Raw genomic sequence first — 23368 nt, 5'->3', positions numbered from 1 at the left:
GTGGGGCATCTGGGTTGTTTCCATATCCTAGCTATTATGAACAGTGCTGCAATAAACATGGAGGTGCATGTGTCCATGTATATTGGTTCCTGTTGTTCAGGGTAGATGCCTAGAAGTGGTATGACTGGGTCGTAAGAGAGGTCAATCTTTAGCTTTCTGAGGACCATCCAGACTGCTTTCCAAAGTGGTTGTATAAGTGTACATTCCCACCAGCAGTGTAATAGGGTTCCTCTTTCTCCACATCCCCTCCAGCATTTGTCGTTGGCTGATTTGTGGATGTGGGACATTCTGACTGGGGTAAGGTGGTATCTCAGGGTTGTCTTTATTTGCATTTCCTTCACTACCGGGGATGATGAACATTTCCTTAAGTGTTTCTTTGCCATTTTTATTTCTTCATTTGAGAAGTCCCTCTTTAGTTCCCTTGCCCATTTAGTAATTGGTTTGTTAGGTTTGGGAGGGATTAGTTTCTTGAGTTCCCTGTATATACAGGATGTTAACCCCTTGTCTGATATATTGCTGGTAAATATTTTTTCCCAATTAGTTGGTTGTCTTTCTAGCTGAGTTTCTGCCTTTTTAATAATCAGGTTTTCTTTTCTGTCCAGGGAATCAAGTCTGTATGTTAACAGCAAAGTAAATAATTCTTCTTTATATAATCAAAGGTTTTCATTCTGAGGTGTAAATCTCTTTCTGTGTATCTTTTTTAATCATCAGTCTTTTTTAGACTCCTTCGTTGGAAACACGTTTCCTTCAGGGGTGGAATATTCCATTGATGAGTCTCTCGCAGTTAGGAGAGAGAAGCCACAATCTGCTCTGAATCCTCCCAATTCATCTTGCTGCCACACACTTACGAATTGGGATACTTTACAATATATAGTTAAATATTATTAGTATATAATATGGAAAAAGAATGTAAAATAGATTATCAATACATTTTGATTACATATGAAAACATTTTCAGAAACTTTTTTTGAAAATATATTTTCTATCATTATTCCACAATACTGTGAAATGTGGGAAATTATGTAATCAATCACAATTTTAAAAAAAGGGGGAAAAAAAGAAAATATATTTTCTTTAGTGGGTTTGTTTTTGTTTTGCTGGTTGGTTGTGGGGCTTGAACTCAGGTCCTGGACACTGTCCCTGAACTTTTTTTTTGTATAAAGATACTGTACAAAGGGGTTAGTTATATGAATAAGGTAATGAGTACATTTACCCCCTTCTTTGTTTTCCCCTACTATCTATTTCTTCCCCCCCACCCCAACACCCCCTCATTTTCAACATAGTGTCTTATACCTATGTCTCATTGTTACAGTGTGTCCCTGAACTCTTGTTCAAGTTTAGTGCTGTACAACTTTCAGCTACAGTGCCACTTCAGTTTTTTTGTTTGTTTGTTTGTTTGTTTTGGGGCAGTCGTGGGGCTTGAACTCTGGGCTTGGGCGCTGTCCCTGTGCTCTTTCTTCAGCTCAAGGCGAACGCTCTACCACTTGAGCCACAGCTGGTTTTCTAGTGGTTTATTGGAGATAAGAGGCTCACGGACTCTCCTGCAAGGGCTGGCTTTGAACTAGGATCCTCAGATCTCAGCCTCCTGAGTAGCTAGGATTACAGGTGTGAGCCACCAGCGCCTGGCTTCAAAACAGTAACTCACTGTGAACAGTTTCAAATTTCACACATGCTATTTAGACTCTTTGTGTGTGTGTGTGTGTGTGTGTGTGTGTGTGTGTGTGTGTGTGTGAGGCTTGGATGCTGTCTCTGAGCTCTTTTGCTCAAGGCTAGTACTCTACCACTTTGCAATTTAGTACCACTTTTTCTGGTTGTTAATTGGAGATAAGAGTTTTAGGAACTTTGCTGCCGCTTTGAACCACAATCCTCAAATCTTAGCTTCCTGAGAAGCTAGGACCATAGGCATAAGCCATTAGTGCCTGGCTCTTTAGACATTTTAATAAATAACACTGCTTTAATCAATGTCACTTTTAACCTAAATATCAGTGTATTTACAGTGTTTTTATTTGACTGTGAAATACTCAGCTACTAGCTTTGTTTGTAGTGAATGTTGATGGGAGTGTTTTGGCCTTTCAGGCAATGGCTACAACTGGTGATTTTCCTCTAAGCTTGACATCACTCAGCGCCCATTTTTCTTTTTCTTTTTTTTAGGGTCCGGTCCTGGGGCCTGAACTCTGGGCCTGGGCGCTGTCCCTCAGCTCTTCAGCTCAAGGCTAGCGCTCTACCACTTAAGCCACAGCGCCACTTCCTGCTTTTTTCTTTTTGCTTATGTGGTGCTGAGGAATTGAACCCAGGGCCTCATGCATGCAAGGCAAGCGCTCTGTCACTGAGCCACCTTCCCAGCCCCCTACTTTTCTTTACAGAGGCCATCTTGTCTATTCCTGTCAGAGTAGTGGGTATTTGGCTAGATGTATAGTTTTGATACCCATGTAATAAAAACTTTTCAGATCCTCTCTAACAGTCATCAAAATCACTGCTAGTATTCTTCATATTGTTGGTTGCCTCTCCCAAATTTTGCCATTTCTTTTGTTTTTACTAAGTGTATCTTTTCTCTATTTACATGTATATAATCTGATATTTTAGAAATGTTATTTAAGAATAAGCATAAGATAGAACCTTTCAGCTTGTCGCTGGAAATCATTCTTTTGGTTGAACAACTGTTGTATATAATTGGCCTTTTTAAAACAGTTAAGAAACTCTCTATTTTTATCCTGTGCTCTAAGAAGTCTAAATAGAACATGTTTACCCTACTCCCCTTCTTTTTTTCAATCTCTACCATGATCATTCCATAAAAACTAGGTAACTATAGTTTAAGGTAACTAGGTAATTGTTTTAGCTGCCTTTCTACTTGCAAGAGTAGATTCTGTTACTAAATTAATTTGGGGGGGAAGGTACAGTACTGAGGTTTGAACTTAGGGCTCTATGTTTACTAGGTAGGCAGGAGCTCTATTTGAGATATACCTCTCGTCCCCCCCTTTCTTACCGCCCCTCCTTTTTTTTTTTTGCTTATTTTCTGGATAGGAGGATAAAGTCTCAAGTGTTTGCCCAAGACCAACCTTGTATTGCCATCTTCTTACCTAGGCTTATCTCCCGCTATGACCCCAGGTGTGTGCCATACCAAGCTTACTGGTTGAAATAGGAGTATGGCTTATTTTGCCCAAGATGGCCTTAGTCTACATCTTTCTGAACCCTGCCTCCTGAATAGCTGGGATTATAGTGTGCACAGCTACACCCAGCCAGTAGTCTTCCTTTGCATGGATTGATTATAGAACCCAGGCTGGCCTTTTAAACTCATGATATTCTTGTCCAAGTGTACCTAACAGCTGGTATTCCAGGTACATGCCACCACACCTACCTGTCTATCCAGTAACTTCATATCATAGAATCATATCTAGCAAAGTACTTCATAGACTATGTGAAATTAGGACAATGGAAACCAATTATAAATTACTGGGGAAGAAGAAACAGTAATAGTAGGGGAAATTTGATAAAAGTACATTATATGCAGTTGTGAAAATGTCACTATTAATAATTAATACGTACTAATAACAAGAGAAGAAAAGAAATACTTGTCTAGTCTGGGCATGTGATTCATGTCTGTAATCTCAAATACTTGGGAGGCAGACATTGGGAAATTTGCTGTTCAAGGTTATCTAGAACAATAAGCTATCAAAACTCCATCTCATCAGAACAGTCCATTCATGGTATTGTCTATCATGGCTATCCTCCCACAGATGGGAGGATTTCAGTGTGAGCCCAGACCTGGGAAAAAACCATGTTGCCATTCCAGAACATAAGTAAAGCAAAACGAGTTGGGGACATGGCTCAAGACAGCTAATTGAGAAGTTACTTACCAGTGTTGAATCAAGAGTGGTGATTCTGACCTTGTTTTTTGTTGTTTAACAGCATTGATGTGTCCTCCCCTGTATGTGTGTGTATATATAATTCTATAGATATGTGATATATATATATATATATGTAGTTACATAGTTTTATATATATATATATAACTATATATATATATATATAACTATGTAACTACATATGTGTATATGTAACTATAGTTTTCCCCATGAACATTTGCGTTCTGCTTACCTCACACAACTAGTCGCTCCTGGTATTAAACAACCTAATCTCACGTCTAATCCCTCAGGCCAAAAAATCAGGCTCCTTCCAGAACTATGTGGGAATGTTGTGTCATTGCTGCATTGTGGATACAGGCTACCACAAGGACTGGCACTAGCTAGGGTATACCTAGAGTTGTCTGTGACAATTTTTTTTTTATTAGAGAAATTACAAGAGTGCCTAAGAGCATCTCGTGAAGCATAGTGGATTGCAGAGAAATATAAAAGTGCCAATTTAGATTTCGTGCAGTTTGGGGGCACTGCCATTTAAAAAATAGCCTTGAATAAAAAGCAAAGAGTATAAATTGATTTTAGCACATTTGTAAAATAAAATAAGGCCTAAGAAGAAAACATTGGAGTAGATTCAAACATGGTTATCTAAATTGGGTTTTTTAAAATACATTGATACCATGCTGGATTGTTGGTGGCAAGTGACATATAATGTGTTGTGGTATAATATGTTTACTCCACTTGTCATAGCCTTCTTTCCATATTATAGTATACATGGGTTAGCATTTATGTCCACTGCTAAGTAATCCACTTATTTAACAAGTTCCTACCATTAAGCATTTAGGTTGTTTTCATTGCTGTTATTTACAGTGCTCTAATAAACATGCTTGTACTATTTTTTTCCTTCCCTTGCTTCTCCTGCTCCCATTTTTACAGTTCCACTTTGTTTCTCAAGCCTCACATCTAGCACTTACCCTTGATCTCCTCCTCCTAATATGTAATCCTCAGTCCTTACATAACTTTCTGCTATGTATTTCTGCAATTACCTTCTTAGTCCAAATTATAATATCTTATTGATTTCTCTAGCAGCCTGCTAACTCAGTTCTTTGCTTGAACTTTTGTTCCTCTTTAGCATCTTTTCTGAAAAGGCAACAACACCATCTCTTTAAATTTGATTCCTTTGATTCAGGCCAACCCTATTCACCCATCTACTCCATGGCGTCTAGGCACAGTTGTGAGGGACAGAGGTCAGGCCCCACGACCGGACCCAAAAAAAAAAAAAGTATATATATAATCTGAGACCACGACCAATGATGTCATGCATGAGAATGGAAGTTTGAGGCAGGCAAAACATTAGCAAGACTCTCTCTCAACCATTAAGTTGGGCATGGTGGTGAGCACTTGTCATCTTAGCCATTTGGAAAGGGTAAGTGGGAGAATGGCAGTCCAGGCTGACCAAGACATAGATACAAGACCCTTTTTCCAAAGTGACTAAACCAAAAAGGGCCGGGGATATGGCAAAGCCCTGAGTTTAGCTTTCTAGTAAAACTCTCTCTCTCTCTCTCTGTATCTCTCTCTGTCTCTCTCTGTTTCTCTCTCTCCCCTTCTCCCCCTTCCTCCATTTTATCAGCATTTGAAGTAAAAGATAAGTACAAAAACTTTTTTCACTTGCCTTTTAATACATGACCAAAATACATTTGAAGGTGATGTGCTGTCTCTTACAAACTTCTGGATTTTGGAAGTCATATATTACTTTAATAGAAATAATTGCCCTCAGAGCAGATGAAATGTAAGATTTAAGAATAAAATTTTCATAGACTAGTGTTTTATTAACAGTTTCAAATTACTCCAGTCCTTCTGTGTATACAAAGTGTCAATTAGTATTTGGTCTTAGTGCCTATTAGATCCTTCTTAAATGACTTTTGTGATTTTTAAAAAAAATTTTATTTAAAAGCAAATATCAGAATATTTGCTATGAGATCTCTCTTGACTATTGTTTTCTGAAGATCTAGGTAAGACCTATGACTGCTTCATACCATGGTTATCAGTTGTGGGTAGAATTCAGTAATTTCCTACGGAATATTGGAAGTCCCTTTTTATTCCCTCCTTTCTTCTCTTCCTCCTTTTAGGTTGTTCATTTAGGGATCATAAAGTTTCAATGGATTTCATTGTTCAGTTTCTATAATGCACATAATGTTTTCTTGTATCAATTTTGTGGCTTTGGTGGTAGTTTTGGTTTGAACTTGGCCTCTTTTGTTAGGCAGGCATTTCTGCCACTTCAACCATACTTGGAGCCCTGAAGTCCCTTGTCTTATGTGCAGTGTGCATAGTTGTTTTATGTCCCCAAAGCTTTTCAGTTGGGGGAATAGGAGCTGAGGGGGCTAGTATTGATGAACTAAGTGACTCCACCATTTTCTTTGGTTTTGGAGTGAGCATTGAGACTCATCTCTCATCTGTAGCATAGCTTCTAGGTAGTAACACTTTTTTAGTTTATTAACTTACTTATTATAGAGGTAATATACAGAGGGATTACATGAGTCAGGTAAGAGTACATTTCTTTTTGTACAGTATCTTCTGTTTCCCCATTCTCTCCAAGTCTCTCCCCTCCACTCTGTCTCTACCCAGGAGTTGTACACTTCACTTTTGTCAATGTCCAGTGAACTCCACTGCTGTACCTTTTTTTTTTTTTTTTTGTCGGTCGTGGGGTGCTGTACCTTTTTGCCTCGAGTTGTGTACATTTCCCCACCCCATCCTGAAGATGTACTCTTGAATATACCATACATAAGTTAAAAAAGACAGGGTTATCAAAGACTAAAAACTTAAAAAGAGGGGGTGGGAAGAATCTCTTGTTTCCATATCTTGGAGTTCATTTCAGTATGTATATTATTTTGTATAAATATGAAGAGGCTCTTAGCATTGTGCCTTTGTGTTCCTCTTCTGAGAGTATCCTCTTTTGGTCTCACTGTGTGAGTATCTAAAATCCTGTATAATTTATTATAGCCCAGTGCATTAATAACATTTTTTACACTTGTTTTTTTTTCTCTCATATAAAGTTAAGGATTTCTTTATGTAGCTCTGCAGTTTGAAGTATACTGAGGTAAAAACTTACTTGCTGTCAAAAAGGTTAATACTTGGCAGGTGCTGGTGGCTCACGCCTGTAATCCTAGCTATTCAGGAGGCTGAGATCTGAGGATCACGGTTCAAAGCCAACCCTGGCAGGAAAGACCTTGAGACTGTTATCTCCAATTAACCACTCAGAAAACTGGAAGTGGTGTTGTGGCTCAAATGGTAGATCACTAGCCTTGAGTTGAAGAGCTGAGGGACAGTGCCCAGGCCCAGAGTTCAAGCCCCATGACCAACCAAAAAAATAAAAATAAAAAGGTTAATACTTTTTTTTTGCCAATAAGGCAATATCTATATGTCCTTTTTAATTGCTTCATTCCTTTTGGCTGCACACAGCATAATAGCTAAAGAGCAATCAGTATTCCTTTTAATTTTACTCGAGTTTTTTTCAATTTTATAAATTGAGAAAATGAAATAGGGAAAATGCTATTCATTAGATCCTGCCTATAAAAACTATCATTTAGTATCCCTTTTCCTTCAGCCTCAGATACTATATGAAAATGTGCCTCTTATGATAAATTTGCTACACTACGATTTTTATCTTATTCCCTGTCTTATGAATTGGGAATCAAAAGGGAATGTAACTAGTATGCTTTTAACTACAAATTGAATGGTCTGCATTTTCTTTTCTTTTTTCATTTTTGGGTGGTTGTGCGGCTTGAACTCTGGCTCTGGGCGCTGGCCCTGAGCTCTTCAGCTCAAGACTAACACTCATGGCTAGCCACAGTGCCACTTCCTGTTTTCTGGTGATTAATTGGAGATAAGAGTCTCACGACTTTTTTGCCTGGGCTGGCTTTGAATCACTATCCTCAGATCTCAGCCTCCTGAGCAGCTAGGATTACAGGTGTGAGCCACCAGCGCACAGCTATGGTCTGCATTTTTTATACCTTTTAATTTTGTGGTATTCTGATAATATGCCATAAAGTAGCCTTGAAGAAGTCTGCATAAAGGGCATTTGAATTAAATATTGATGACATATGACTACTTAGCTAAGTACCACTGAGAAAATCTTAGTGCTTCTGTATGACATTATAGACTGCAATTCTGGAAATAGGAAATTAAATGCTTAGTTTTCTAGAACTGAAAGGAGGGAGTCAAGAATTCTTCAGGACAATTCAAAACATGTTGAATTTGGCTTTCCTACTTTTTCAAGGGGGTATATCTTCAGCTGCATTGGGCTATATGAGACACTTTTTTGTTGTTGTTTTAAATGCCAGTCCTGGGGTTGAACTTAGGGCCTGGGCATTGTCCCTGAGCTTTTGTGCTCAAGGCTAGTGCTCTATCATCTAACCACAGGTCAACTTTCAGCTTTTTTTGATGCTTAGAGATAAGCATCTCACAGACTTTCCTGTGCAGGCTGGCTTCAAATCATGATTCTCAGATCTCAGCCTCCTGAGTATCGAGGATTATATGCATGAGCCACTGGCCCGGCTGAGACACACTTATTTTACATGTGCCTTATCCCAGATAAGCTTCCCCACCTTGAATTTGCAGCTGATCAGGAAAGGCACTTATTCTCAGAGGTCTCAAGATTCATCTTTCTCTTGGAGTATGGTCAGAATGATTGAGAAACCACTTTTTCCAATCTTGGATCTCCTGTTTTCTCATCAGGAAATAGGACTAATGATGGACTCATGTTTACATAGGTGTCTTTTGTAGACTTACTGTTAGATTCGGGAGCTTTTAAAATGGTTCATGTAAAACCATCTAAGTAGAAGTGATTACAAGATCATTTAAATGGTGATCTACAAATAAAATCTTTAAAAAATTACCAAAAAGCCAAACCATTTAATATTTCAACAAATTATTTCATATCCTGTTTTATATCTAACTACAGATATCTGTATAGATATATAGATATTGCACCTTTTCCTAAAATTAGGTTAGTATGGTTTATTTTGAATAAGAACATGCATGATAAAGAGAGATATAGAAAATTACGACTAAGAAAAAAATTGTAGAAAATTGTTAGCTTAGTTTCCTGGCATGAGTTTGTATTTCACACTGAACTACAAGTAGTAGTGGAGTGGGGGGAGTTTGGAGGGAAACAAAACATAATCAGTTGTGTAATTGTTGTGTTCAGGATTGAAACAAAACAACACATGAACATTTCCCTTCTCCCCAAGGAAATCAGTTTATTATAAGAGGAAGTGTAGAAAAACTTATCCCCATAAAGGCAAGATCCTAATGTTTGATTGCTACCCAGACAGCTATGATGTGGTGGGTGTTAATGTACATGTGGCCTTCAGGTTACTTGTGACAGAACTGGGAAGAATAAAGACTTGAGGGCTTCACTGGCATTACTGACGTGTGGATTCATTTTACCACTTCATAAAAAAAATTTTTTTCTAGCTTCATCTTCCATCTTTATTCTCCTTTTCTAACAATCTTCTCTTTTAGATTGATGAGTAGTCTGTCTCCTTCTATATTTTTCCTCATTTTTAGTTTAGGTTCACAGACTTGCTATTTTATTAGTAAAATATAATAATAAAATGAATTTTAAATTACAGTTTGGATTGTCATTATCTTTTCCTCCTTCTTAGGCAACTAAGACTCTTAGTATGCTTGTTCCTCCTAGTGAAATCACCAGTGGTCTTCCCTGGAAATTAAATAGCTCTGGAGGCTTAATCTTTTTTTATTCACTTTTTCCCCTGTGATTTGGGGAGTAATGGTTAGGAAGATCTCAAAATGGACGTGTGTGTGTATGTATATAAGTGTGGATGTGTATATAATGTGCGTAAGGAACTACTTAGAAAAGAAAGAAGGAAGGGAAAGTGAATAATTTTGAAATTGTGTGTGTGTTTGTGTGTATACATGAGAAAACAGCTGTGTGTGTGTGTGTGTGTGTGTGTGTGTACATGAGAAAACAGTATAACCTGCATGAAAGTTGTTAGGATCAATAGTGGTGTGGAGGATGGGAGAACAGAAACAGGTTTGTAGCAAGGAGGAGGGTGATAGCAGGAGAAAGGGGTTGGTTAATAAGGATGAAAGAAGATGAGTATGATTGAAATAGATTGTTTACAATTATGAAAACAATAAAACCTGTTAAAATGTTTTGGGGAAGGGAGTGATTTATGGGGTGAGATTGATTGTATTATAAACATGTATGGAAATACAACAGTGACGTCTCCTCCCACTCCACTAATGTAAGGTAAGTAAAATGTTAGGAGGGAGGGAATGAATAAAAAGCCAACTGAGACGGCATGAAGCCCTGAATTTAATCCCTGGTACAGCATCAGAAAAGGAGGGGGACCAACAACAAAATTCACATTATTTTACTTAAAGGTAATTTATTATGGAATAAATATAGAACATTTGTGACTTTGACAGTCTTTTCCTTTTATTTGGCTCTTTCTAAAATTAGTAAACCTAAAGGCTAATTTTTTCAGGGCTTTACAGATTTTCAGAGTCTTAAGTTCTTCAACTGCAGTCAGCAGCAATCAGTGTTAACAAGATGTAATAATTTATTCTCAGGACCAAATTGTCCAAAGCACTCTCAATAAAATGTATACTTGGCTAGGTTCTCTGGTATCTACGTGTGACAAAGTATTTTGAATTCAGATGCAGGTACTCTTGGGTTTGTCTGATGCTTTGTTTGTGATAAGGTTTCATTGTGTATCCTCTAGCATCCCAAATTCTGGGATTACAGGTTTGTAGTACTACACTGGGCTCACACTTACCACTCTTTTTAGTCACAATATTAACTGTTATTTTAGATTTCCAGATTACCAAATTTCCCCTGAAAGAGGTAGTTTAAGAAGCCTCTCAGGAGACACTACCCCTCTTCCCCCAAAGAGTACGCATTATCTGACTTAGGAAAAGACTACCCCTCTGTACATGACCTTAATAATAATAATTTAAAAAAAACTATAGTTGGGCTGGGAAGGTGGCTCAGTGGTATAGCGCTTGCCTTGAATGCTCGAGGCCCTGGGTTCGATTCCTCAGCACCACATAAGCAAAAAGAAAAAAGCTGGAAGTGGTGCTGTGGCTCAAGTGGTAGAGCGCTAGCCTTGAGCAGAAGAGCTGAGGGACAGCGCCCAGGCCCAGAGTTCAGCCCCATGACTGGACCCCCCCCCAAAAAAAAGGGAAAAAAAAAAGCTCAACAAGGAACATTTTTTTGAGTACTCAGTGGTGTTTCCCAGGAGGAAGTGCTTACTGAGACTCACATATCTCCCCCTCCCCTCCCCCCTTCCCCTGGAAACTAAGTTTGAGCTCAGGGCCTTGTACTCAGTCAATTTGCTTAGCTGGTGCTCTGCCACTTGAGTCACACCTTTAGTGCCCACTCGCAAATTTCGCAACAGTCTAAGTGGTGTTATTTCAATGGAAGAGGTTGAGTTTCCATCTTTTTTAAGTAGAGAATGCTTAGAGAACACTCTGAGGACTTAGATTAACCTTTCTCTGCATGTACTACTAGATGTTAGTGATCACAGACAAAAAGGAGCAAGAGCTAGAGGAACTGAACAGAGAAAATGAAATGAAATTTTTGTGTTACCTCTATCACTATTCTCAGAACACATATGTAATACGTGTACTTTGCTTTTTCATATAAACACCCCCAGTACTCAAGATAGGTTACTTTGCCAATAAATTTGTCTTAATATTAGTGAGATTGGTTAGTTCAATGATGAATCCTCATCTTCTGAGGAACATTTCTCAGCTTAATCAGTCATTAAATCTGCCAGTGATTGATTGCTATCTAGAAACTTAATGATTTAATCAACACCTCCATAAAGTTTATGGATGACCAAATCATAGATCAATTTAGAGCAGATATCTAAAGATTCAGCATTCTTTCCTCAGGCTTGCTTTATCTTTGCTTTTAATATCTTTGTTTCTTCATTTGGTTTTGAAATGCTTGAAAAGTGACAATGCTTCCACATATCTGCAGAAACAGATGGTAACATATGCTGATCACACCTACCAAGAATATTTATATAAATGATCTTAAAGCCTACCAAAAAATCACACAGAGAGTCTGTAGAGCCTAATGAAAATGCTGGTGTGTGTAAACCATGTGTGACTAGGCCATATGCGCAGGGTTGAGTTTGCTATTGGAAACCCTCATTTCTTTCTCTTAGACTTCTTCTATTAAAATGGACATAGGAGAAGTGAGTGTTAGTGTCTAAACCATACTTGCAGATTTGAAGACTTGAAGGGATAGAGCTAGACTAAGTAAATTAATTCTCTTGTTGTCTGAAGCAGTAGTGTTTATTTGAATTTGAATAATCAAGAATTTAATAGGATACCCCACAAAGTATAGTTTTGTACAGGAAATCATTAGTGGTTTTCTTTCTTTTTTTTTTTGTCGGTCATGGGGCTTGAACTCTGGGCTTGGGTGCTGCCCTTGCGCTCTTCAGCTCAAGGCTAGCACTCTACTGCTTAAGCCACAGCGCCTCTTCCAGTTTTCTAATGGTTTATTGGAGAGAAGAGTCTCATGGACTTTCCTGCCTAGGCTGCCTTTGAACCATGATCCTCAGATTTCAGCCTCCTGAGTAGCTAGGATTACAAGTATGAGCCACCAGCACCTGGCAAGTATTAAGCCGCTGGCGCCTGGCTTAGTGGTTTTCTTTAAGTAGTTATACAGAGGGGTTTCAATTCAGCATGTCAACTTCTGAGTACAATGCATCTTGATCAATTTACCCCTTTCATCATTATTTTTACATTGTTTTGTATTCAATTATTTGAAATATCTGAGATATACCATTTAGCTTTGGGTATATAGTTAAAAATGACTTGGGAGTTACAATAACAGGTCTGAGTGGGACATGTATGAATATTTGGCAAATGGACGTCAGTTTCATGGATGAAATGATCATAGTAAAAAGAACATAGAAAAAAGAGAGATGGCAGTGCGGTATTCTAAAAATTAGCAGAATCAAGAGAGAGTAGAAGGAGAGAAGTCGTCACCAGCTAAATTTATGAAGAACTCAAAAAGCTAAACAGCAAGAGAACAAATAACCCAGTTAATAATAAACAAGCAAACTGACTGTTCCTACAGGAAGAAATAGAAATGGCTAATAGACACATAGGGAAATGTTCAACTTCCTTAGCCATAAAAAAATGCAAATCAAAAGCACACTGTACACCATTGGTGGGAATTCTAAACAAGTATAGCCACTATGAATGTGATTGATAGAAATTCTGACTATGAAAATGGAACCATGAAATGTGTTGAAATTATTTTGGAAAGTGGGAAGGGAGAGAGAGGATGAGATTAATTGGAATATATACAGTCATGTAGCATTGATTTGTAACAGAGAAGTCCCCACCTGTATAACTAATATAAGGTAATAATAAATTCCATGATTGCAAACTAATAAAGAGAATGTCTTAAGTTTCAAAAAAAGGGGGAAAATCAATAGACAACATAGTTAATAGTGAAAGATTGGATTCCCCCCCCCCTTAAGATCAGAAAGCTCAGTATCAGTGGCGCATGCCTGTAATCTCAGCTATTCAGGAGGTGCAAATTGGGAGGGTCACAGTTTGAGGCAAGCCTTGGCAAAATTTTCACAACACCTTATTCCTACCAATAAAAAGCTGGGCATGATAGGTACTGGTGGCTCACTCCTAGATACTCAGAAGGCTAAGATCTGAGAGTTTCAGTTTAAAGATAGCCTGGTTAAGAGACTTACCTTCAGTTAGCCAGCAAAAAACTGGAAGTAGGGGCATAGCTTGAGTGGTAAAGCAGTTCAAGCCCTAGTACTGACACAAAAACAAAAAAAATAACTCTAGCATGATAGTTAGTGCTCACCTTCATTCCAGTATACATGGGAAACCCAAATAAGAGTTCGGTAGAAGTCTAGCCTATCCTGGGTAAAAACAAAATCATTCCCGGAAACAAAAGGGCAGAGGTTGTGGAATAAACAGTAGAGCACCTACCTACCTACCTAACTAGTACCCCCTCCCCGCCCCGCCCCCCCAAAAATACTAGTAAGACAAAGATGGTGTGCTTGCCATTAAGCCACTTTGTATTGGAAACACTAGCCCATAGAATTTTAAGATTGCCTTCTATGGTGGACCTGGTTGGCTCATGCCTGTAGTGTCAGGAGGCAGAGATTAGGAGCATAGTGACTCAAGGCCAACCCAGGCCAAAAATGTTTATGAGAACCCATCTCAATAAACAACCCAGCTTGGTGGCACATGCCTGTTATCCCAGCTAGGCAAAAAGTAGGAGAAATTCACTTTGAGACTGCCTCCAGTTTGTTATGGGGCCTGAACTCTGGGCCTGGGCGCTGTCCCTCAGCCTTAAGCACTTGAGCCACAGCACCACTTGTGGCTTTTTCTGCTTATGTGATGATGAGGAATTGAACCCAGGGCCTCATGCATGCAAGACAAGCACTCTACCACTGAGCCACCTTCCCAGCCCCTGACTCTTCAAATTTGAAGAACAGAAATAGTAACCTCCCCTCCTCCCCAGTTGTTCGCTAGTCATTTCTGCTTCACTTTAGTTAGGTCAGCCTTCTAGGTCTCAAATTATTTTTCTATTGGTATGTTGGCATTCTTCTTACTGGTTTACTTAACCCTATAACACTATATATTTTATCTGCCACATGTATTTAAATGCACATGTAATATGGAAAAACTATAAATTGACTTCTTCCATTGCTATTTGGAAATAGAGACTTTTATAGACAATTACTTGCAAAGGACAAAGGGAGAACCAATGCAACAGTGATACAAGACTAACATTTTGGAAATGAACTTTACAACTTGGGGGAGTAGATTGGGGAGAAGGAAAGTGGAAGAAAAACGAGGGAAGGTGTAACAATGTTTGATAAGAAACATACATATGTACATTTACGCATATTACACTTATGTAACTAACCCCTCTGTACATCACCTTCATAACTAAATTTAAAAAAACAAAAATAAATGTGTTTAATAAATTTATTACCCCCCCATCTCAACTTAAAACTTAAAAGTCAAAGGTTTCATCACAAATAGTGATGAGTAACTGAAACAATCTTGGGTATCCTATAATAGGAGATTAACACAGTATGCTTCTAAAGGGGAATAATAAGCAGTTAATATTTTAATATATATTTATGTGTAAGAATATTTAAAAGAAGCAGGATAGTTGATTTTATTTAGCATGGAATTCTAGTTTATAGTTTTTTGTTGTTGTTTTTTTTTTTTTTTTTTTGGTCCGGTCGTGGGGCCTGAACTCTGGGCTTGGGCGCTGTCCCTCAGCTCTTCAGCTCAAGGCTAGCTCTCTACCACTTGAGCCACATTGCCACTTCCGGCTTTTTTTTTTCTTTTTCTTTTGCTTATGTGGTGCTGAGGAATCGAACCCAGGGCCTCAGGCATGCAAGGCAAGCGCTCCACCACTGAGCCACCTTCCCAGCCCCTAGTTTATAGTTTTTGACCCGCTTATACTTTTATGATGAAGAGAAAAGAAATCTTGGAAATTAATGTCAACTGTGGCATGATTAGAATTTAAAGTTTGTTTTATAATTGCCTATGTTATCCAAATAAATGATTACTTTGAACTGGGCGCTGGTGGCTCACACCTGTCATTCTAGCGTCTTAGAAGGCTGAGATCTCAAGATTTAAAGCCAGCAGAAAAGTCCGTGAGATTCTTTTATCTCCAATTAGCCACTGAAAACCTGGAAGTAGAGCTGTGCTGTGGCTCGAGTTAAGAGTGCTAGCCTTGAGCAAAAAACTCAAAGACACACACACACACACTGTCTCTCTCTCTCTCCCCCCCCCACCCCCTGCGCCCCCAACTTGGGCTTTAACATACCATTATGTTATGTGATATCATTTTTACTAGTGAAATATGTGTAACACTAAGCCACTGCCAGTCTATAAAAAAAAGTGAGCAATAAACTTTAATACTTTTTGCAGGTTATCAATGCTGCATTGGCTTTAGCAGCAAAACCACAAAGTAAACTGGCCCAGGAAAACATGGATCTTTTTAAAGAACAGTGGGAGAAACAAGTCCGTGTTCTCACAGATGCTGTTGATGACATTACTTCCATTGATGACTTCTTAGCTGTTTCAGGTAATGAACTGGTTTCCAGATTAGTATGTAAGAATGTTTATAGTTACTATAGTCTGAGTTTCAGCCACGTGCAAATACATCCATGTTTGGGCACTTTGCTATGGTTTAATTTTTAAAGGAAAAAGTTACCTCTATATTCTGAGCAGTAGGGCATGAGTTATAGCCCTTTCCCTCTCAGTAGGGCTAATTTGTTTAAAACTGAAAAGGCACATATCACCATTTTGCTTTTGCTCTTCCTTCCCACTGGGGTTTAAACTTAGAGCTGTGAGGTTGCTAGACAGGTGCTGTACCATTTGAGCCACAACCCCTAGTCCTTTAGTTGTTTTTGAAAATATTTTTTTTCCTTTCTTGGAAAGCATCTTCTGTTTCCAAAGAAGTCCTTGTTGAGCTGCCTACTTCTCCAGAGACTGACTGTGTGATGCATAGCATAGATAGAAAACAGAGAGGAAATATTTAAGAGCCATTTAATTATGAACTTGGAAAAAATAAATCTGGATAATTCACCTCACAAAAACAGTTGATTTCATTATGTAAACATAAACTAGTAATGACATAGTAAATTACATTCATATAGAAAATGTCTGTCAAATGCAATTCAGTGTTTTATCAAGAAATAAATTTCGGGCTGGGAAGATGGCTCAGTGGTAGAGCGTTTGCCTTGCATGCATGAGGCCCTGGGTTTGATTCCTCAGCACCACATAAACAAAAAAGGAAGAAAGGAAGGAAAAAAAAGGAAGGAGAAGAAATAAATTTCAATCCTATCTCCTTAGAGTTGAATGACATTAAATGCATTCTCCATTTACCAGGTCTCTGTTCTTGGCTGTATGGCTTCTGTCTGGAAGTGCCAGGCTTCCTGAGTAGAGTGGCTATGGGCAGATTCAATGGTTTAAGGGCTGAAACTACCATGGCACCCAAGAGAACCACAGGCTAGAATGTGGGAGGGTGGCCATGTGGCTTGAAAAAGAAGCAGGGCTTAAGTATATGCACAGTATGGTCTCCAGCAGTGACCTATATAAGGGTTGACAGTGTGTTCTGCATACCAATATCTACCTGTCTTTGCATGTTCTCCTTGGGATTGGTAGCTTTGGCTTTACTTGGAAAACTGGGAGAAGAGACAATCTGTAAACTACCGACAGAGATAAGGAGGAGGGTGTAAGCCATGTTGTTTGCAAGACTGCCAAATTGCAGGTGCTGATTTTTTTTTTTTTAAACACATTTGCAAGCACGTTTTTGTAGGTGCCAAAAATGCAGCAATGGCTTTTTTGGGAAATCTTGGCCTTCTGTTGTTTTCCCAATGAAGTGCTGAATTATTCTTTTTCATGGGTTTAGAGAAAACATTCCACCTTCATAACACACTTTTAAGCAAACAAATTCTGAAATCAAAATGCAAAGCTCCCCCCACCCCCCCATAGATACTATATTTCTAAAGCTAGTTTTTTGAGATTGGGTTGAGTATATTACAGGCTTGGTCTCAAGGGATTTTCAATCCTTCAGCCAAGTAAGTAAAATGTAATAGAATCAAATGTTCCTCGTGCAGCTTTCTTCAAATCAGAACAAAAGGGATTCCACAGCAGCATTTTGTGTGGGATCCAGGCATTATCTTTAGGGTGTATGACATAAAACAGAAGAATAGTAAAGAGAAATCAAATTCTTTGGAAGATACACTTTTAAAGTGTGTTCAATCTTTATGCAAATGTATGAGTTTAAGAAAGGGCTGACTTGATGGAAATGAGTTTAGACAGTTTCTATCTAGCAAATGAAAACATGAAACTATTCTCTAAGGAAGAAGTGGTGTTTTCATCTGAAATTTAGAAGTCTACCTGGTATGGTTTTCTAATATACTGTCACAGGCTTGCTCAGGAATGTGTCCTGAGTAGTTAACTAAGAGGGCAGGGCTTTAATAATAATAGGGTAGGAGTTCTATCTTCCATTCAACAAAGTATTTTGTGTGAATATACTGCGTCTCCAGCATCATTCTCACCCATCCTTCCCAACATTCTCCTCTTCATTTATCCATCTACCCCTTTCCCCTGGACTCTACCCCACCCCTTTCAGTTCCTATTTCCTGGTGCTTACACACACACACACACACACACTACAGCCTTTTATAGCCTGGAACTTACTATGGTTCCACCTCAGCTTCCCGAGTGTTAGGATTACAGGTGTGGCCCTCCCTCCTGACCTACCCCAGCTCTCACATGTAAAACTTGTGGCTATGTGGTTGACACCAAACACACAATCAGTAATTTGTCAGGGTCAGTGGCCACCTGTTAGTGAAAGGTCTCCTTCCTCACTCACCTTTTGGTTTATTCTTTAGAGAATCACATTTTGGAAGATGTGAATAAGTGTGTCATTGCTCTCCAAGAGAAGGATGTGGATGGGCTAGACCGCACAGCTGGTGCAATAAGAGGTCGAGCAGCTCGGGTCATTCATGTTGTCACCTCAGAGATGGATAACTATGAACCAGGAGTCTACACAGAGAAGGTCCTGGAAGCCACCAAGCTGCTCTCCAACACAGGTATGAGGACTCATTCCCTTCCTAGTGTTTTCCCTTAATCCCTATGACCTGTAGTTAGGAAGGAGAAGACCAGAAGTACCCAGTTCTGTTCTTCTTAGAAGTTCTGGGTAGTACGTCATACTTGTATGAAATTGGTCTGCTAAAGTCAGGCCTCACAAACACTTTGTATGGGATTAATTCTGAACACATATTTAAGATGAACTGCTGAATTAAATCTCCTCTTAGTTAATAAATACTAATTTAAGATGGATCCTATTCTCCCTCTTATTTTTAACCTACCTTTGCTGCTAGGGATCCAGCCCAAGGCCTCTTGCATAGGCATGCTAGCCAAATGCTCTATTGGTGAGCCTGTAGCAAGACCTCAAGGTAGTGTCATTGTTAGTTCTCAACTTTGCAACCCTACGTTGTAGTCTGGTGAGAGGGAAGATGATAAATCTGTAAAAATACTGCCCTTAGTTTTCCTCACCTGTGAGCACAGGAAGTTTCTGCACTCAAGAATTGTGTTCACACCAGGCGCTGGTGTCTTAGGCCTATAATCCAACTACTCAGGAGGCTGAGATCTCAGGATCATGGTTCAAAGCCAGCCCAGGCAGGAAGTATGTGAGACTCTTATCTCCAATAAACCACTGAGAAAACCAGAAGTAGTGCTGTGGGACAGTACCCAGGCCCAGAGTTGAAGCCCCATGACAAAAAAAAAAAAAAATAGTGTTTACATCTTTATCATGAGCCTTTCCTCTTGTAAGGATTCAGGGAGGTGTTGGGGGGATGCTGTCTGCCCGTGTTACCCTCCCTGCTCCTTGTTTCTGCAGTCATGCCCCGTTTCACTGAGCAAGTAGAAGCAGCTGTAGAAGCTCTCAGCTCAGACCCTGCCCAGCCAATGGATGAGAATGAGTTTATTGATGCTTCCCGCCTGGTGTATGATGGAATCCGGGACATCAGGAAAGCAGTGTTGATGATAAGGGTGAGTAACAGCATCCTAGACATTTTAACAGCTTCTTCCTTATCATTTGCTAAACTTGAGCAATACATCATTCTGAAACTTAGCAGATGGGGTGTCAGTATATAAAAAACATGACCCTAAAAGCGGTTAGAATAAGATAGATTTAATAATGTTGTCTAAAATGACTGTTATTTTAAGTCAGAGCACAAAGTTTAGTCCAGAAAAAGCACTAGCACAAATTCGCCTTGATGAATTTATTTAGGGCAGTCACCATAGTGTGAGTCTTCAGTGTGAATTAGAAGGGAAACGAGTTGATTCAGAAAGAGGCTCTTTCCTTAATGCAGGTGGAAATCACTGTTCACAGATGTACTCCTTCCTGGAGTGGAAGGCAGGATTTCAGATCCTGGTGTATCTGGAATAAGGATTAGGGGTTGTGCAGTGCTGGTGAGGCTCCCTGGCTCATGACTAAGTGTTAACAGTTTAAGCTATTCCCTATCTTCTCTAAGAAAGCAGTTATCACTACCTGTGGGAAAGCCCTTGGTTTACCCTCTGGGTTGGCATGAACAAAGGACTTTCAAAAATGACAGCTACTCCACTATCTATCCCTGGGGTGCTAGGTCTGGGTCTCACATCAGTCGATCCTTTACACACTGCTCTGGAATCTTGAGAGCAGAGCTTATGAATATTCTCTCCCAGGACCTCCTGGACACCCCAGGTTTATACAGGCTTTGCAGTTGTTGCAGTTCAGGCATGTTAATGCAGTGTCTATGTGCTGTGTTGGTGGTGTTTTGCCATACTCTTGAAAATAGTCCAGTCAGTGTTTTCATTTATACGTTAATAGTTCTAGTGGGATTCTGTCCTTATAGGTAAGGATAGCCTTCAGAACTAGCCATGATATTAGCTGGGAACAGGCCATTCTTTATGGCAGCTGTATCCATTTTCTATGCAGTGTATAACATTGAGGCAAGGCTGCTTTTCTCCTGGGTGAGGCAAGATTGCTGCTCAAGGTCGTATATTGGTTTTTGGCATGTTCATAAAGGCCCCAGACTTGCCTAGATTTGTTAAGAGTGGGAGAGGACGGCAGTGCACTTCTTTTTCCTTGATGCTATGCTAAAGATCCCATGTGTTCACTGGGTTTGGTCATGTGAATGGGTCCTCATGACACACATACTAGTGATGGTGCACCTAGCTCTGTATTATTATCAAAGCTATTTCTATGCTTCAGTTACATGGAAATAGGAAGAAAGAAGCCTGAAGATTAGAGATGGGGTTGATGTCAGGTTAGAGCTATTGGGGTGTCAAAGCAGCAGGGCTGTGGAAACACATCTTGAAGGTGAGCAAGCAGCTGGGGATTCTCTTCTAGCATGCTCATTCATCTAAGAATGATGGCTTTTGATGTTTTTACTAGATGTGTTCAGCACATAATGGCTGTTTCTTGCCATGTTTGGTGTTGAATGTAGGTGAAGAATGACCAAGGTCTTAACTCAATCAGACCAGCAAGTATGGTGATAGGACCAAGGGAAAAGAAGTGACTTCAACTAGAAGTACCTGTCACAAGCAGGAAGGCTTTGGTGATAACCCCTTACTTTCCTGCTCTCTGACCCTGCTACTGCCTTAATTTAAGAATTATCCTTGACAGAAATATAGGGCAGTGGTAGAGTTCATAGCATGCATGAGGGCTCTGGGTGTTATCCCTCTCACCCAAAAGAAAGCATCCTTCGAATCCCTGGGCCTCTCTTTCTTAATGTTTCTTAATGTTGTGTTTCCTTCCACCTCACCTCTGTAGCTCCAGCACTGCAGTATCCCCACCTCCATCATCATCTGTTTCCAGTATTTCCTCTTAATAGAAATGGCCTAACCATCATTGGAGTCCACCTTTGTCTTAAATTAGTTGGTCCCCTCCATGTGTCACTCTCAGCCCTTTGTCCTTTGCTTTGACTGTCTCATTTTCTTATACATTCCTTCAAAATGCAGGCTCAGTCAGGTCTGCTTTCCCATGGAGCACAGAATAGATCAGCACATCCACCCTGATAGAGGTTGCTGACATGGGCTGTCCCTAGGCCCTTGTGCCCTGTAACCATCCTAACTCTGATCCTGGGATTGGTGACTCATACGTTCCTATTCTTTTCAGCTGTCCCACATTGTCCCAACTTCCCTGTCTGGCCTTATTACCAATTCCACCATTGATAGCGATATTTAGAGTGCTCATTCCTCCATTGCATGTGCATCTGTCTTCTAGCACTATCGACATCCTTGTCACAGCCCCGCTTCCGCTTTATGTGGTGCTGAGGAATCAAACCCAGGACCTCAGGCATGCGTGGCCCTTCCCAGCCCTACACTGAGTTCTTGACTCCAATCTCCCAGCCCTTCTTGTCTACCTGCCCCTCTCCTCATGACCTGCCTCACCCTTTCAAGTACCAGTTTCCTGTTGTTCATTTTGTTGAACCTTGATTTTTGCCTTTCTAAGGAATTACACTATTTGAGTTCTTGAATCTACCACATTTCAGTTAATACATTTGTATATACTTGCATACCACCTAATATATTTAGCTAATTTGTAAGCTTATTCTAACCTCTACAGATGAAGGAAAACATGCAACCTTGATCTCTCTGGCTCTGACTTCATAATTTTTTTCAAGTCTTCCCATTTCTTTTTAAATATCACTCCTAATGGATGAGTGAAACCCATTACACTGTATATATACCACATTTTAAATAGATTTTTTTAAATAATTATATCTAGAGGCTAACTCTGAAGTTTCATGTATCTATATCCAATTTTGCCAAGTGCCTTTGTTCATGCTGAGCTCCCAACTTCTCTACTCAAAACCTCATTCATGTATCAGTTGATAGTAATTCATCTTCTCTTGCTAAGTCCTAAACCTTGGACTCCTTCCACTTCTTCCTATTGCATACTTTAATTAGCAAGTTTCACTGGCTCTACCTTCCTGAGGGCATCTAAACACATTCCCACTTTGGTCCAAGCTTCCGGCAATTACCTCTGTTCTCCATATTTCCAGTCCTGAGTCCCTGTAGTCTTTTTATCTCAGAGCAGCCAGAGTGGTCCCCAAGCTTCAGTCACTGCTCCCCAACTCTCCAAAGGTGCTCATGTCACTCAGGGCCAACCTGAGCCTGTGACAGAAGATAATGAGCCAAGTTTTTCTTGTATAGCCTTTATGCTACTCCCTTTGCTCAGGCAGGCACTCCTCCCCTGCTTCCTCTGTGCCTCCCCCTTACATTCCCACCCCACACTGCCACTCAGACCCCTTTCTGGTTCTTTTTTTAATAGCATTGGTCACTTTTTTAGCATGTCAGAATATGTATGAGAGCAGCGATCTTTGCATCAGTCACTTGGCATTTCAGGGGTTCAGAGCAGTGCTTATTAACAAGTACATGTTTAACAAGTACTTAAATGAGTGAATGAATTTTTTTTAAGAAAGTAGTGTGCTTTTCTTGGGGGGGGGGGTCAGTCATGGGGCTTGAACTCTGGGTCTGGGCTCTTCAGCTCAAGGCAAGCTCTACTGCTTGAGCCACAGCGCTACTTCTGGTTTTCTAGTGGTTTATTGGAGATAAGAGTCTCACAGTTTCTTGCCCGGGCTGGCTTTGAACCACAATCTTCGGACCTGTGATGGGCAGTGGAGAGGTGCTCATTAGTTCCAGTGTATCATTAAAATCACCAGTGGTGGCAACATCTTTTGCGCTATTAGCAACATTCCATGGTCTCACAGTAACATGCTCTCTGTGGCTCCTTGACACCTCCATACCACCACTCTCCTATCATCTCATCTAGGATAGGCCCAGCCTTTGCACATGTCAGGACCCAAGACACTCTTGGCAGTTTGAGAGCTGCTCACATGCCCACTTATTTGAACCTCACAACGGGCCCCTGGGCTTGGCTGAGGGCCTATGGCAGATGAGGGCCTTGCCTC

General features: G+C 39.9%; 1 protein-coding gene across 1 annotated transcript in view; it reads left to right on the top strand.

Annotated features, from left to right (window-relative positions):
• Ctnna1 (catenin (cadherin-associated protein), alpha 1, 102kDa) overlaps positions 1-23368 on the top strand; it is a 113517-nt gene that overhangs the window by 83795 nt on the left and 6354 nt on the right. Inside the window, 4 exon segments of the mRNA XM_013020401.1 lie at positions 13913-13945; positions 15796-15981; positions 18299-18499; positions 19309-19460. Coding sequence (XP_012875855.1) covers positions 13913-13945; positions 15796-15981; positions 18299-18499; positions 19309-19460 — 572 coding nt within the window.

Source organism: Dipodomys ordii, unplaced genomic scaffold (genome assembly GCF_000151885.1).
Source record: "Dipodomys ordii isolate 6190 unplaced genomic scaffold, Dord_2.0 Scaffold50, whole genome shotgun sequence".
Lineage (NCBI taxonomy): Eukaryota > Metazoa > Chordata > Mammalia > Rodentia > Heteromyidae > Dipodomys > Dipodomys ordii.
This window is presented reverse-complemented; position numbering and strand designations above follow the sequence as displayed.